This window comes from Crocuta crocuta, unplaced genomic scaffold (assembly GCF_008692635.1).
Source record: "Crocuta crocuta isolate KB4526 unplaced genomic scaffold, BGI_CrCroc_1.0 scaffold67, whole genome shotgun sequence".
NCBI lineage: Eukaryota > Metazoa > Chordata > Mammalia > Carnivora > Hyaenidae > Crocuta > Crocuta crocuta.
Window position 1 is genome coordinate 12109 of NW_027531896.1, and position 18213 is coordinate 30321.

Below are 18213 nucleotides of genomic sequence, written 5' to 3' on the forward strand. Positions count from 1 at the left end.
TTTTGGATATGATGCCAAAAGTATAAAAAACAAAATAAAAAATGGACAAGTGGGCTGCGCCAATTTAAAAAGCTTCTGCATAGCCAAAGAAACAATCAACCATTTGATAAGGCAACCTACAACGTGAGAGACAATATTTGCAAACCATATATGAGATAGGAGGTGAATATCCAAAGTATATCAAGAAATCATATAACTCAATAGCAAAACCCACAGAAACAAAACAACTAGATTTAAAAAATGGGCAGAGGAATGGAATAGATATTTTTCCAAAAAAGACCTACAACTGTCACCAAGTACCAAAAAGATGCTCCACATCATTAATCACCAAGGAAATCGAAACCACAATGACATATCACAGTATTCCTGTTAGAATGGTTCTCCTCAAGCAGACAAAAGAGAGGTGTTGGAGAGGATGGGAGAGAAGGAACCCCCTGTACAGTCTTGGTGGGAATATATGCTGGGAAAGCCGCTATAGAGGAGGGTATGAGGCTACTCAAGAAACTGAACATAGAACTACCATATGATCCAATTCTGGGTCCCAGCAATTCCAACTCTGGGTACATTTCCAAAGAAAAGAAACCAGATTCCCAAAGATATCCACACTCTCAGGTTTATTGCCACATTATTCACAATAGGAAAGATATGGTAACAGCCTGTGTCCATCATGGACGAACAGGTAAGGAAGTTGTGGTATATGTACACAATGGAATATTGCTCCGCCATGAGAAAGAATGCTTTTCTGCCATTTGTGACAAATTGGATGGACCTTGAGGTCATTTTGCTGAGACACGTCAGACAGAGAAGGGCAACTGTTGTATATATTCTTTTTACTTAAAATCTAGAAGAGCTGAGCCCCTGAGAACAGAGACTGGAATGGTGGTTACAGGGACTAGAGGAGCAGGTGGGGAAATTGGAGAGATGTGTTTAGGGCTATGAGAAACTTAAAATGGCCAGTTATTTTATCAATAAATGAGTTTATTCAGGAATAGTAGAAGACAAGAAACCTATGACAAATCATAGGCAAATCCAAAGAAACAAAGAGAAGGTCATTTGCATGATGGTTTAGCAGGAAAGTTGGTGAGGGTTGCTTTGAACAAAATTCACTGGAGAACGAGAATCCCACTGGCTACAAGCGGTGGTTGCATGTTGTCACCCTTCTTGGGGCAAGGAGGGATCTTCCTTCTTTCTTTTAAATGCAGGGAATAAAATTCCTGTGTGAAAATGACCTCCCTTGTCAAAATAATTCTTTTCTTTTTTCTTTAAAAGGATTGGATATTTTTGTGTATTTTTAAGTTTTTATTTAAATTTCAGTTAGTTAACATATGGCGTAATATTAGTTTCAGGTGTACAGTGTAGTGATTCAACACTTCCTACATCACCCTGTGGGCATCACAGGAAGTGCTCTTGTCAATCCCCATCAGGTCTTTCCCACAATCCTCACCCCTCCCCGCTGTAACCATTGCATTGTTCTCTCTCTCTCTGACAGTCTGTGTCTTGGTTTTGCCTGTTTCTTTTTGGTTTTGGTTTTGTTGCCCTTTGCTCATTTATTTTGTTTCTTTTATTCCACATATGAGTGAAATCATATGGTATTTGGCTTTCTATGACTGACTTATTTTGCCTCGCATAATACACTCTAGCTCAGTCCATATCACTGCAAATGGCAATCTCCATTATTTTTTATGACTGAGTAATATCTCATTATATACATACATAAAAAATTGATCAAATATATATATATNTTCTTTTTGGTTTTGGTTTTGTTGCCCTTTGCTCATTTATTTTGTTTCTTTTATTCCACATATGAGTGAAATCATATGGTATTTGGCTTTCTATGACTGACTTATTTTGCCTAGCATAATACACTCTAGCTCAGTCCATATCACTGCAAATGGCAATCTCCATTATTTTTTATGACTGAGTACTATCTCATTATATACATACATAAAAAAATGGATCAAATATATATATATATGGACACATGGACACATAGACACATGGCTATTGTAGATAGTAATGCTCTAAACATCAGGGGGCATGTATCCCTTTGAATTAGTATTTTCATATCCTTTGGGTAAATACCTCATCATGCCATTGCTGGATGATAGGTGAGTTCTGTTTGTAACTTTTAAGGACCTCCATGCTTTTTTCCAGTGTGGCTGCCTAGGTTTGCATCATCTTTCTTCTTCTTGAGGGTTGTGCAGGCTGCAAGAGTGGTATCTGTGTGAGAGCTCCCCCTTCAGACCTTCCTAACACCATTTTGAAAGAGGTTTTCTCTACTCATTTCACAGGCACAAGCTTGCAACCGGTAGATAAATAAATCCTGGAGATCGAAAGCACAGCATAGGCATTATAGTCAACAATAATGTGTTTCTAAGCTTCACAGTTGCTAAGACACTAGATCTTAATTGCTCTCACTACAGAAAAAGAAATGATAATTGTATGACCTGGTAGAAGCATTAGTGTACCCTAAGGTGGTAGTCATTTTGCAGCATGTGAATCTACCATATCAACACATTGTATTCCTCACACTTACACAATATTCTAGGTCAAATATATCACAATGAAAAAAATCCAGTGCCACCGGCTTGGATCATGGAAAAGAGTGATATTTAATGGAGTGGATGTGACAGGCACTCCATAACACCTTTAGACATGTGTTTATAAACAGAGGTGATGAAGATGGTCCCGAGAGTGTTACCTGCATGCTACTTTGAGAAGAGCATTACTTTAAGGAATGTATGTGAAAGCCTTTCTGCATGGTATACAGAGGGGTACACAAAACCACAGGTGAGAAAGATGCTTAGAATAGTGAAAATAAGAAAAAAAGAATGGTGAGCCTCTCTCCTGAGAATGGAGATCAAGCTCTACAGCAGAGAAAGCTCCCCCAGCCGCGGGTGGGTTGGCGTGGATACCTGAGCTGTAGGGACCAATGATTGAAGCTGCTGGTCTTTTCTAAGAAACTGCAAACTGTCACCTCCCCCAGAGGATACATTCATGGATATGTATTCTGGTTGACTCTGAGCTCCCAAAGCCTCTGTGGAAGGGCAGATGTTCTGAGTTTCTATGTTCTCTCTAAACACCGTGGGAAGCATGTATATTTACACGACTGAGTTTTCTCCTTTCTCAGGATCCCATTATCCATCTGCATAACCTGAATGAGCAGTAATAAATGAAGTTAAATCAAATTAATATTATTCAACAGAATAGCCACAAAGCATTATGATAAAGTTTAACAAAGAAGTGACTGGGGCGCCTAGGCAGCTCAGTTGGTTGAGCAACTACCTCTTGATTTAAGCTCAGATCATGATCCCAGGGTCCGGGGATTGAGCCCTGGGTCAGGCTCCGATCAGGCTCTGAGCCTGGAGCCTCCTTAAGTTTCTCCTTCCTTTTTTTTTCTCTGTCTCCCTTAATCCCTCTCTCCCCTAGCTCTCTCTCTCTCTAAAATAAAAAAGAAGAAGAAGAAGAAGTGGAGTCTTGGATTATTTCCTAGAAATGGACTTGGGCAGATATAAGTTATGTTTCATAACCTTGTCTTTGAGAATTAGGAACCACGTGAATCCATTAAGTGGCTCACTCATAATCTGCTCTCTTAGAAGCCCTACATGGAATTCAAAACCAATTATAATAATTTACTTTAAGAATTGACACCATGATAGGAGATTGCACCAAAATTATCGATGTAAGGCAAATAAAAGGGGAAAAGCTGTAGCTCACATGGCAGAAACAAACGTGTGTTGGGTGGTCTATAATGTTTCTGGCTTAATTCTAAGGTTTTAAGATCCAGTAAAATCCCTTGCCTTCAGAACTCATAGACCAGAATGAAGAGATAAGAAGGTTACCGTATTTTCCCAGGTGAGCATTTATGGAACGAGGCAGAGATACAATGAGGCGCAATCTGATGAAGCATCCTCATACTATTCGTGATTTTGATGAAGGGCAAATACAGAACCACTTTAGGCCAGACTTGGAGGAGGGGAACAGGTGTATTGAGAATTCGTCTGGGGTGCCCCCTAGTGGGCTGTTGACAGAGAAGCCTGTAGGCAGTAGGCACAATGGAAGTATGGAAATCACTCTGTCAAGCCTTAGACCTTCCTAACTAGAGCGCAGTCTAGTGTAAAAAATGAGAACCCTCTGAAGATGACCTAGGAACTCTTTCTGGGTGGCCTGGTGACATCCATGTTGAGGTCTGGTGGCTGATGTCCCCTGCCTGGTGTTGCCACACAGCTCATGTTTCTGGACTCTGTACAGCTGAAAAGAAATCTTATGAAAGAAACATTTTCCGCCAGTGATGAGAACTCTCACGCATGCTTCATAAACAGGGTGAGAGGAGAACTTCCATTCCATTCCACCGTGTTCGGCAGACGTCTTTTTCGTTAAAGGAAGAAAACGCTGACAGGTTCTTTCAGCTTCTGGAGGCAGCACATTCCACGTTAGGAGGACTGGCCCAGGCCTCGCAACAGGTGACCGGAAGTCAGGGAGCATTGAGTGGGGCCTAGAGCAGCACCGGGCTCTGCAGCGAGGCCCCCTCGCAGTGCCAACACCGTGGGCGCTTGGGCCAGTGGGGACACAGAAGGCTCGAGCAACCCCGAGAGGCTGAGCCTCCTTGAGAGGTTTGTGTCTGGGGCTGTGACACTGCAGGGTCCCCAGGTGTCCTGCTCACAGAGCATATGCGTCATTTGTAGCCTCCACTCCAGCGATCATGGGGATAACCTGTCCCAGACCCCCAACTGCTGAACTGGGCTTGGACCCCAGGGGTCAAAGTGGAAGTTTCATGGCAGAGGAGTAGGGGAGGCTGTCCCGGTTTCTACTGGAGCCAATAGTGGTTGTGGGCTCACTGAGCTGTGGAAAGATTTCCCCAGTTTGCACATCACAGTGATATTTTCTTTTGGTGCTACAGAGATGAAGGCTGGGGACAAGCTCAGCAGAAAGTGGCCACCAATTTCTAAACCAGGTAAGGAAGCAGAAAGGTTGACAGCCTTTTTCTAACTGAAAATTTCTTATGAAAACATTAAAAGAATGTGACTATTATCTTATAAATATATTGAATTCAATTTTTGAAATTTTATGATAGCATAGAATCTAATTTTATACTATAGGCACTAGAAAAAGAAAAGCAATATAAGCCCAAAGTCTGCAGAAGGGAGGAAATAATAGATATTGGAAAAGATACTAATAAAATAAACTTAAAATATAGAGAAAATAAAATATACTATTGTTTGGTTCTTATTTTTTTATATTTTTATTTTATTTCTAGGAGAGAGAGAGAGACAGCATGAGCAGGGGAGGGTCAAAGAGAGAGGGAGACACAGAACTGGCAACAGGCTCCAGGCTCTGAGCTGGCAGTCAGCACAGAGCCCGATGCGGGGCTCGAACCCACGAACTGCGAGATCATGACCTAAGCAAAAGTCGGACGCTTAACCGACTAAGCCACCCAGGTGCCCCGACTATTGTTTGGTTCTTTAAGAAGTCAATCTTGGGGAGCCTGGGTGGCTCAGTCAGTTAAGCGTCTGGCTTTGTCTCAGGTCATGATCTCACGGTTCGTGGGTTTAAGCCCCACCTTGGGATCTGTGCTGACAGCCAGCTCAGAGCCTGGAGCCTGTTTCCAATTCAGTGTCTCCCTCTCTCTCTGACCCTCCTCTGCTCACACTGTCTCTCTCTCTCTCTCAGATATAAATAAAACATTTTAAAAAATAAAAAAAAAAGAAAGAAATCAATGAGATTGGCAAGGCCTTTGGTTGCCTAAGAAAAAAGAAAGAAGGCTCAAAAGTCTAAATCCAGGTTTGCAAACGTAGACATGACTACGTTTTACAGACCTAAATGCACAGTAAGGGAATCCTAGGAGTCACTGTACATCAACACACTGAATAATGCGGATGAAATGAACACTAGACTAATACCACCTAACAAGAACAAACCATGAGGAAGAAGTAGAAAAGTGAAAAGCTGTGTAAGTCGCATGGAGAACGAATCGGTGGTCAAAATCAAAACGGTTAATCGCCAAAAAGTATTCCACTTATATTTCCAAGAATGGCCTCCTTGTCTGGCTCTAATGCTCAGTGTTAACGGACAACCCGACACGAGGCGGGGGGATTAGGAAGCACTTCCCTCAGCTCCTCCCTTTGTCCTGACAGGCCGCGAGCAGCTCCCTGATCCCACATCATACCAAGGCTGCTTCCGCTTTCGGGGTCATAAAGGTGGTGCTGGGGTGGCTGGTGGCCTCATGGTGCAGAGCCCCGGCCTCAATCATTCCCTTAGCTCCCCACCATTTTCCTCTTTCTCAGATTCAGGACGTGTGGTGCCTGCTCCCCAGACCAACAGCACGTGTGGGCAGCGGGGCCGTGACAGGAGAGAGGTTTGTGTTTGGGGTTGAGCCACTGTGCGAGGAGCGTGTGTACCTTACTCTCAGTAATAGATTCCAACGTCCTCAGCCTCCACCCTGTGATTCTCAGGGTGAAATCTATCCCTGACCCGCTGCCACTGAACCTGTCAGGGACCCCAGAGGCCCGTAGGAAACCTTATAGATGAGGAGCCGTGGAGACTGGCCTGGCTTCTGCTGGTACCAGCTTAAATAGGTGTTTCCATTACTGTGCACGAGGCTCTGACTGGCCCTGCAGGAGGTGCAGGCCGGCCATCCAAGGGTGACGGGCAGGGAGAGAGGAGTCTGTGTCATTACAGCATCCCCACTGCATCCTAAAGGAAGGAGAGAGAAGGGCAAGGTTATGTGCAAATTTTGTGAGGAATGTTCATAATTTCCCTATTACTGTTTATTTCAGATTTAAAAATTGCATTGTACACGATTTTGAGTCGGGACTCAAAACTTTCTAATTTCAAGAAAGAACCAGAGATTTGTAGGACATAAACGGGTCTCTAAAAGTTACATACGACACCCCTCTCTTTGGTGCTTAAGTAATCAGCAGAATACACACATGTCCTTTTCCTTTGGGAATCTTCCTCTCTCACAGATCTAACGTTCACCTGCCAAGTCCCAGAGGGCAAGACCACCCAGCCCGCAGGCCAACACAATTTGTGTGGGAAGCAGTGTCCCCTCCGAGCCCCCCCACCAGCCCAATTTCCTTCCTCATTGGGCACTCTGCCCTCACCTGGCGTCCAGAGCAGGAAGAGCCCCAGGAGCTGAGCAGGAAACCTTATTCTGAGAGTTACGTGGATGAGCCCTGCTAAGTCCAGACAGCTTGAGAGCTGATCTTTTATCTCGGACTTGCAAGGGAGGGTCCTCCCCAGGTGACACTATGCAAATCCACTGCGGGTGCAGCCATGTGGAAAGATCCAGCAGGAGGGGGGTATGGCCTNTTGTGAGGAATGTTCATAATTTCCCTATTACTGTTTATTTCAGATTTAAAAATTGCATTGTACACGATTTTGAGTCGGGACTCAAAACTTTCTAATTTCAAGAAAGAACCAGAGATTTGTAGGACATAAACGGGTCTCTAAAAGTTACATACGACACCCCTCTCTTTGGTGCTTAAGTAATCAGCAGAATACACACATGTCCTTTTCCTTTGGGAATCTTCCTCTCTCACAGATCTAACGTTCACCTGCCACGTCCCACAGGGCAAGACCACCCAGCCCGCAGGCCAACACAATTTGTGTGGGAAGCAGTGTCCCCTCCGAGCCCCCCCACCAGCCCAATTTCCTTCCTCATTGGGCACTCTGCCCTCACCTGGCGTCCAGAGCAGGAAGAGCCCCAGGAGCTGAGCAGGAAACCTTATTCTGAGAGTTACGTGGATGAGCCCTGCTAAGTCCAGACAGCTTGAGAGCTGATCTTTTATCTCGGACTTGCAAGGGAGGGTCCTCCCCAGGTGACACTATGCAAATCCACTGCGGGTGCAGCCATGTGGAAAGATCCAGCAGGAGGGGGGTATGGCCTCTCATGTGAGCAAAGTGACAGAAAAGAGTTTCTGTGTTTGGAGAAAACTAACCGAGATGCAATCTCTGCTGCCTAAGTGGGAGAAGGGACATATTCAAATGTTTTGTTCTGTTTGCCCTGTCATATTTCTAGTTCTTTAGCTTTTTCCCAGGCACATTTTACACTTCTATGTGAAAAGATTGACCTTGAATGGGCAGAGCAATTTTGAGAAAGAAGAACAAAGCTTGAGGTATCACAATCCTAGATTTCTAACTAGACTACAAAGCTATAGTAATCAAAACAGTATGGTACTCGCACAAAACATTAACACATAGATCAATGGAACAGAACAGAGAGCCCACAAATAAGCCCATGGTTCTTGAGTCCATTGATCTGTGACAAAGGAGGCAAGGATATACAATGAGGAAGGCTCTTCAAAAAACAGTGCTGGGAAAACTGGACTCCTACATGCAAAAGAATGACACTGGATCCATTTCTTACACCACACACAAAAACAAACTCAAAACGGATTAAAGACCTCAGTGTGAGACCTGAAACCCTCAAGTTCCTACAAGGAAATCTAAGCGGTAATCTCTTTAACATTAGCCTTAGGAACATTTCTGTAGATATATCTTCTCAGATAATGGAAACAGAAGTAAACATAAACTATTGGGACTACACCAAAATGAAAAGGTCTTGCACAGTGAAGGAAACCATCAGCAAAACCAAAAGGCATCCTAAATGGAAAAAGATCTTTGAAAACGATACATCCAATAATGTGTTAATATGCAAAATATATAAAGTGCTTATGCAACTCAACACCCAAAAAACAAATACTCTGAATAAAAATGGGCAGAGATGGTGAAGCATCAGAATTAGGCTCAGGTCATGATCTCACAGTTTGTAGGTTCAAGCCCTGTGTCAGACTCTGTGCTGACATCTCAGAGCCTGGAGCCTGCTTCAGATTCTGTGTCTCCCCTTCTCACTGCCTCTCCCATGCTCATGCTTTGTCTCTTTCTGGCTCTCAAAAATAAATAAACATCAAAAATTTAAAAAAAGAATATGGACTTAAAATTATGAAATTTGAGCCTGAGTTATTGCTCTTCTAAGCTTACTGTGTTGACATCAGGAAATCTCTTGTTTTCAGTTTTCATATGTTCAAAAAGAGAGGTTTCTTTTTTAAAAAAATGTTTATTTATTTTGTGAGGGAGAGCAAATGTTAGTTGGGGAGGGGCAGACCTGAGCCTAAGTCTGATGCTTAACCAACTCAGGAACCTAAATAAATCCATATTCTTTTCATGTACAAAGTAGATGTGCTAGACACTCACATGCATGCATGTATGCTCTCAGCCATAAAAAAGAATGAAATCTTGCCATTTGCAATGACATAGATGGAGATAGAGAGTATTATGCTAAGTGAAATAAGTCAGTTAGAGAAAGACAAATACGATGAAATTTCACTAATACGTAGAATTTAAGAAACAAAATGAGCGTGGAGGTAAAAAGAGAGAGAGGTACACCAAGAAATAGACTCTTATCTATGGAAAGCAAACTTTTGGTTACCAGAGGAGAGATGGGTTGGGATACGGGTTAAATAGGTGATAAGGACCAAGGAGTGCACTTGTGATCAGCACTGGGCATTGTAGGGAAGTGTTGAATTACTATATTGTATGCTTGAAACTAATATCACACTGTATTTTAAATGACTGGGATGTAAATAAAAACGTAAAAAAAAAAATGGGCAGAGAACCTGAATAGACATTTTTCCAAGAAGACCTTGGATGGCCAGCACATTCTTGCAAAGATGCTCACAAACCATCATGAAACGTCAGGGAAATGCAGATAGCACCTGCAAGTGAGATAGCGCCGGATCCCTGTCTGAATGACTGCTATCAAAAGACAAGAAAGAACAAGCATTGGCGAGTATGCAAAGAAAGAGGAGCGCTGCGAACTCTTGGTGGAAATGTAAACTGGTGCGACCACCTTGGAAAACAGTATGAAGTGTAAACAGTACGGAGTTTCCTCAAAAGATGAAAATTAAGCACACCATAGATCCATTAACTCCACGACTGGGTATTTATCCAAAAGAAAATGAAAACACCAACTTGAAAAGATCATATGCAACCCTGTGCTTACTGCAACATTGTTCGCAATCGTCAAGTATGGAAGCAAATTTAGTGTCCATCAATAAATGAATGGGTCAAGAAGAGATGGTGTGTGTGTGTGTGTGTGTGTGTACACAATGGAATAATACTCAGCCATGAGAAAGAGTGAAATCTTGCCATTTGTGACAACATGGATGGACCTAGAGGGTATCACGCTAAGTGAACGGTGTCAGACAGAGAAAGTCAAATGCCATATTGTAGTAGGATTCTCACACAGAGAGTCGTGACACCAAGGCTTTATTCTCCAGGAAGCAATTTTAGTCCTGCCTACACCACTCAGTTGGGTTCCTACCCAAAGAAAGGAGCCTCAAATGCCACATGGCCTAGTTTTTTTATATAGTTTTCACTTCTTTGTCTCCCATGCATGGTAACACACAGCCATGCAGTCTGATAAGTGGACTCCTGTTACAAGGTCGTGAGGGATGTTGCCTTGAGGGTTTTTTTTCTTTCCTTAGGGAGGGGACCCAACCACAATATGATTTTGCTTGTATGTGGAATCTAGAAAAGAAAACAGATGACAAAAAAACCAGACACAGATCCAGAAATGCAGAGAACAAACTAATGGTTGCCAGAGAGAAAGGAGGCTGGAAGATGGGAAAAATCACTGAAGGTGAAGGCGAGGTGCAGGTGTTCAGTTATGGAATGAAGAAGTCACGGGGACGAAGGCACAGCACAGGCAATACAGTCACTGGCATTTTCATAGCATCATACGGTGACAGATGGCAGCCACGTTGTGGTGAGCACAGTGTTTCCTGGAGGGTTCTTGAGTACGATGTTGTGCACCTAAACTAATGTAACATTGCATGTCTACTACTCTTCAGATCATAGGTAAGCAAACTGACAGTAAATTAAATCATAGGGATTACAAATAGGTAAATAATGAAAAAGAGAATGACACTGGAGAGCAGTGCAATAAGAACTCATACTCTTGCCTTATTTTAAATTCTCTTGGCTCTATATTTCAATTTATTTTGAAATCACTTTAGACTTCCAAACAATTTCAAAGGTCTAAAGATTCTTTCCATACACTCTTTCCCCAGCTTTTCCAAATGTGGACATCTTACATGACCTCACTAGAATTATCTTAGCTAGGAATTTAACATTCGTGGAAGGCTATTAACTAATTATATATTTGAATTCACTCATTTTTCCATCGAATACCCGCATCCTTCCAGGAGGGCAGGGGGGGAATGGCCATCAGCTTTGTGATCTCCTGTCACCACCTCTGCTGCTGCCACCATGAGAAGCTGAGCCTCCTGGGAAGCATATAATTTATTTACATTTTCAATGGGAATATACAATACAGGTACNAAATACCCGCATCCTTCCAGGAGGGCAGGGGGGGAATGGCTTTGTGATCTCCTGTCACCACCTCTGCTGCTGCCACCATGAGAAGTTGAGCCTCCTGGGGAGCATATAATTTATTTACATTTTCAATGGGAATATACAATACAGGTACATTTTTAGGTAAGACTATGTTCTGTAAAAGTAATGTATTTACCTATGGCTTGAAATAGTTTTTGACAATATTGTACCAAATATGTCATCTCCAAAGTATTATTTAGTCTAGGTGATCTTAAAATGATCCCTTTTTTGAAACAAACTGTAAGTCATTGTGTACACTTGCTGTGGTCTATCAGGTACATTCTATGCTCTGCATCATTGAGCTTGATTTGTTTTCTCAGAACCTACTTTGGAGTTCTAAGAACTCTCTTTTTGTCTCAGAAAAAGGGCACTGAGACAAATAAAATCTTCCTGGACAGGTTCTTCTGTGTGTGCACGCATGCATGTACGTACGTGTGTGTGGTTGTTGTCATTTTATTGAGGTACGGAGACACACATGTTACATTGGGTCCAGGTGTAGGACATAGACATTAGACAAGTCCATACACTATGCTGTGCTGACAGGTGTAGCTGCCATCTATCCCCACGGACACTACGTCAAGAGCACTGACTGTGTTCCCTGTGCTTTCATCACAGTGACCTATTGATTTCATCACGGGAAGGCTGTCCCTCTCTTTCCTTTGCACCCATTTTTCCCATCCCCTTTGCCTCCTTCCCATCTGGAAACCACCAGTTTGATCTCTGTATTCATGTGTCTGCTTATGCGTTTTTTGTTGCTTTTTGTTTGTTTTCCTTTTTACATTGATATATAAATTAAATCCAAATCATATGGACAAATACGGTATTTGTCTTTCTCCGTCTGACGTAGGTCACCTACCATAATACTGTCATGGATCTTCCACGTTGTCACAAATGCAGTACTTCATTCTCTTCTATGGTGAGTGACATCCATTGTGTGTAATGACTGCATCTTCTTTACAGGAGCAGAAGCTCATCTGTGCTATAAAGTTACAACAGTGTGTTTGGGTCCTCGAACACCAAACGCTCTGACAAAATGTTCTCAGCCATTTTTGCTGTGGGGGTAGTGTGCATGGAACGTTGTCTGCAGAACATTGTACAAGAGAGATTCATGTAACTGGTAGTGATGAAGTTCACAACGTGCAAAAATAAAAAATCATATCTGCACGATACCAAATATTATGGTAATGTAAAATAGCAAAATTTGTTAGCTTCAAATGTATTCACCTGGTGTTGTCACAAATATGCCTCCATTTGCTGAGTCTTCAGCTGACTCGATGTACTTGACCCATGCACACAGGAGGGGATGGTGTGGATGGGGTGCAGGTCCGCTCTCCCTTCCCTCCAGTAGCTCAGAGGGCACATGGATCACCTCCGTTCCGGGGCGGGTCCTGCTGTGCTGGGCTGGTTCAGCTGAGGGGCCATGACACGGTCCAGAGCCCTCAGCTGCACGTGATGCCCTGACGTCCCCAACACCTGCCTCTTAGGGCAACGGACACTCTGCTGTGCCTGCTCCCCACTCAAGCAACACGTGTGGAGGCTGGTGCCACGCCACACAGAGAGGTTAGTGTTTAGGGCTGAACCACTGTGGGAGGATCATGTATACTCTGCATGCAGTAATAAACCCCGATGTCCTCAGCCTCCACCCTGCTGATTGTCAGGGTGAAATCTGTACCTGACCCGCTGCCACTGAACCTGTCAGGGACCCCAGTGAAACGATTGGAAACCTCATAGATGAGGAGCCGTGGAGACTGGCCTGGCTTCTGTAGGTACCAATCTAAATAGCTGTCTCCATCACTGTCCTCAAGGCTCTGACTGGCCCTGCAGGAGATGGAGGCCGGCTGTCCAAGGGTGACGGGCAGGGAGAGTGGGGTCTGCGTCAGCACCACATCCCCACTGCATCCTAAAGGAAGGAGAGAGAAGCACAATGTTATGCCATTTTTTTATGATATTACGAGTTTTTGTGTGTGTGTTTTAAGCCAAATCATTTTTGTGATTTCATTCATCCTCTAAATATATCCAGTTTCCCAAGACAACCCAAGAATGGCAGGCACAAAGCAGCCTCTTTATTCCCCAGCATCTCACTAAAGCACTGTTCCTTGTTCCTTTCTGTTTGTTCTTGCTTTCCCAGCCCCCCAAATTAAATTCCCCTTGCTGGAGGGCAGTCCCATCTTGGACAGAATACACATGGGGAGCAGTGGTGCCCCCAGAGCTCTCCCCCCACACCCCGTGCTCCTCTCTCACCCCCTCCGCCCTCACCTGGGATCCAGAGCACCAGCAGCCCCAGCAGCTGAGCAGGGAACCTCATTGTGAGAAGCGGGACTGATGGGTCCTCACAGGTAAAGAACAGCACAGAGCTGAGCTTTATGTCACAGGGCAGGGCCTCCCAGGGGACCACATGCAAATCCCCTGGGGGGTGTGGCAGAGGGGAAAGAGCCTAAGGCAGGGCCACAGGGACCTCTCCTGTGAGCAAAGTACCTTCCAATGTGTTCTGTGCCTGGAGGGAAACTACCAGAGACAAATTCCTTACTGCTGAGTGGGAAGAAGGACCTGAGTGTCTGGGAAGACACAGTGCTCACAGCCCTGCCCTTCTGAGAAAGCTCCAGAGACCCTGAAGTTGTGGACTTGAGTGTCCTGAGTCACTTTCTAGCAGGTGTACGGCCATCCTGCTTGGATTCCTCTCAGCTACTGTCCAGGAGGAAACAGAGCCGCCCGGCTCTGGCTGATTGGCAGAGTATCTCCAAACCACAGGATGAACTAGAGAGATAGAGAGAGTTCTAGAGCCTCTGATGTCTCCTGTTTCCAGGCTAATGTTTTAAGACACTTTAATAACCATTAAATAATGAATTATACTCACCCAGGGACTTCTTGAGAAGATGAAAGTAAAAAGACCTTCACAGGGAGAAAGAATCACTCACAGGTAGAGAACTAATAGCCCTGCTTAGGAGACGAGGAAAGGAGTAGAATTTTATGCTTTAGGCAGCAAGTGTTCAATTTTGGTAACCGTTTGTTATAACATGGTGTGTATCCTGTCTTTCATCTCTCTTTGGCCCTAGATATTTAGATAGATAGATACATACATACATACATACATACATACATAGTACATAGAATCATAGATATATAGAGAGATACATAGATACAAAGACAGAAACACACACCATAAGGTATATATGAGCTTTGGATACACGCAGAAACTCCCCTAAGTCACAAATGTCTTACAGGAAACAACAGTGTCCCCATCACACCCGAGACCCATTCAGCCTTTGGAGCTCCTGGGGGATAATTGGACAGTATCACTCTTACTCTCTTTGTATTTTAGCATCAGGACTATGTTTCTTTGGTTTACTGTGGGGTCTGTCTGCCATCTAATGGCTATGTCATGATATAGCAACTGTCAGGATTTTCTGATGTGGGGTCCTGAGTCTGGGCTGAGAGACTCTTCACTGTCACTCATGAAGTTGACACTATGACATCCATCACTAGGCCAGAGTCTGTAGGGAAGACACATGATCCATCTCCTCAATAAACCTTCACCTAGTAAAGAACAAAAGACTCATATGTAACTAGAATTGGAGACTGGAGATGGTCAAACCTAAGGTCACCATAAATATTTGAGGTTAAAAAGGAATAAGGGGGAAAAAAAGACAAGAAATAGGATGCAGTGGTATCTCCCTCTGCGTTTGGTCTTCATAATGTAAAAACTTGTGAAATATGTTCCATTACATTATCTTGACTTATGATAACAAATTGTGTACGTGAATGTTTAAAAATCCGAAAAAACCCGCTAGAAATATTTCAGTAAAGGATTTGGATTCACTGCCAATCTGTAAAATATCTCAGGTGGCTGTGTGGCTCGGTCAGTTAAATGTCCCACTCTTGATTTCGGCTCTGGTTATGATTTCACGGAACCAGCCCCATGTGGGGCTCTGCACTGATAGCACAGCCTGCTTGGGATTCACACTCTCCCTCTCTCTTTGTCCTTCCCCATTCACATTCTCTCTCTTTCTCTCTCTCCTGTCTTTCAAAGTAAATGTATAAAATATATATATAATATCGATAGCGAGTTAGAGAAGATTTTCTTATATAGAGACATTTTCTATGTTAATGCAGTAAAGGACTCAATATTATTAAGTTTCCATTATTCCCAAATTGATATAAATATTCAATGTAATCTATAAAAATTCCCAAAGGACTATTTTTGAATTTGAAGAGAATGGTATCCTAATATAGGTTAAATTTCTATGATCTACAATATCCAAGAAACTCCTAAGAATCAAAATAAAGTCACAAAAGTAATAAGATGAGGTTTTAAAAGTTATTATATAGCTGCATATAAAAGATAGAGAAACAAATAGAACAAAACAGGAACTCTAGGAAATGACCCATGGGTACACAGGCCCTTAGTGTCTAACAAAGGCAGGAAGGTGGATTACTGGTCATTTTTCCTTTTTAATAAATCATAGAAGTGGAAATAAAAAGCTTGACCCATCCCACATTATGCAAAAGCTTGAGTCAGTGGAAGATCATACTTCTACACATAAGCATTAAAGTAATTATGCTTCATGAAGAAAGCATAGGAGGGTACCTTTGGTCTCTAAAGGGGGAAAATGTTTTAATATATTTTAAAAATTGTTAATGTTTTTATTTATTTTTGCGACACAGAATGCTGGGGGCGAGGGGGAGGAATGGAACAGAAAGAGAGTGACACAGAATCTGTGGTAAGTCCAGGCTCTGAGGTGTCAGCACAGAGCCAGGTGTGGGGCTCATATCCTGTACTTCAAGATTATGACCAGAGCTGAGTTCAGACATGCCGTGATGCATGAGCGAATTCTCCAGTATGACAAATTTATTTCTGAATGTATAAGGAACTCCCTAGAAGAGAAGAGACAAGCTATGTATATTTATATATAAAAATGCAAATTATGTATTATATCATTACGAAGATATAGAAGTATACATAATATATAATTAAACAAGCAAAACAAGCACTTTCCAAAAATAGACATCCAAATGGATAATGAAAAATAAACATAAAAAAATTTTTCTCAACATCTTGGTCATCGAGGAAATGTACATTTTTACCACAATACCATATAAGGATCTACCAACATGGAGATTATAAAAGTCTGATATAAGAAGGATTGCAAAGCACTTATAGCACCTGGAATGTGCATGTAGGTAATGGAGCACAAACACATACGCCATCTTGGAAAACCGGGGGGCGGGGCTTCCCAAAGCCAAACATCCCCCCAGCCTGGGAGGCCGACTTCCATCCCTAACAATACACCCATCAGAAACCAAAGCCTAAGACCACAGACCCATCGCAGGACCGCTTCTGCCATCCTAAGGCTGTGGCACCTGATGGGGCCTTAGCACGTGGTGCCCGAGGGGAGCCAAAGTCCTCGTGGTGCGGGGCCCTCAGCTGCGACCTAGTCCCCTGGGGTGTGCAACATCTTCTGCTTACACATACTCGGAGGACCTGCTGTGGGCCCCCCAGACAATCAACACTTTGGGGCAGTTGAAATCCCCAGCCAGGCAGGTTTTTGTTCTATGTTTAATCACCGTGGGAGGAGTTTATAGAGCTTGCTGGCAGTAATAAACTCCTACGTCCTCAGCCTCCACCCTGCTGATTCTCAGGGTGAATTCTGTCCCTTACCCGCTGCCACTGAACCTGTCAGGGACCCCAGAGGCCCTGTGGAAGCCCTATAGATGAGGAGCCGTGGAGACTGGCGTGGCTTCTGCTGGTACCAATTTAAAAGGTTGTTTCTAAATCTATTTTGGAGGCTCTGACTGGCCCTGCAGGAGATGGAGGCCGGCTGTCCAGGGTGACGGGCAGGGACAGAAGGCTCTGTGTCATCACAATATCCCCACTGGATCCTAAAATAGTGAGAGAGAAGTTCAAGGATGCATACAGACCTTACAAGCCATTTTCATAATTTTCCTTTTGTTAATTACTTCAGGTGAATCATTTTGAAAAAGAAAATGACCCACATCATAATGAGAACAATAATATTTACAAGGCACAAAGGTGATTCTTTCTTTTTCAAAGTCTTCATCTGACACTGGTCATTGTTCATTTTAGGTGGTTCCTAAATCTCATAAGATCAAGTTCTGTTCCTTGGAGCATGAACATGTATGGTCAGAGTACGCANTTGTATGTGAGAAGAGCAAGAACTGGAGACACTGTTGAACATCTTGGGGTAACCCTTTCCTGTGACTGATGTTTCCCTGCCTTTCCCCCCAAAGATGCCACTGCTCAGGGCAAGCCGGATACCCTGCCGCGGGGCATTCAAGTAGGACACACACCTGAATCTCTGTCCCTTGTCAGTGACTTGAGTCAGGATGGATTGAACCACTCCTGGAAAATGGAGCTGATTTTAATTCATCCAGGAGGGTAGTTAGCATCCTTTGTTACCCAAAACAAAACAAAGAAACCAGCCTAGAGTGGTAAAAAGCAGAGTGTGTGGCTCTAGGTCATCTTGGGTAACTAACCCCAAGTCAGACTTACCTGCCAAAGAACACAAACAAATAAACACTGTTCTCCATAAGCTTCTAGAAGAGAGCTTGGCTAGACTATCTTCTGGGCAATCCTCGAAAATAAGAATTTTTAACAGCGTTGTAAAATATGATTCGGTAAAAATGATACGGTTTTCACTGTTGAGCTCTATGGGAAGAATCTGGGTGGCCAGTGACACATGATGGTAAGGAGACAGGAATACAATAAGTGTCTCCTATTTCACGACTAACAATTTCATTTACCTTTTTCCTTTCATTACCTTTTAGAACTTCTGTGTGTCTTTTAGTTTTATTTATTAT

General features: G+C 43.1%; 1 gene segment (V, D, J or C); it reads right to left on the reverse strand.

Moving 5' to 3' along the window:
• Window positions 1-12965: 12965 nt before the first annotated feature.
• LOC144239436 (immunoglobulin kappa variable 2-29-like) lies at window positions 12966-13718 on the reverse strand. The segment is given in 2 exon segments: window positions 12966-13297; window positions 13654-13718. Coding segments are annotated over 2 exon segments (381 nt in total).
• Between the last annotated feature and the right edge of the window lie 4495 nt (window positions 13719-18213).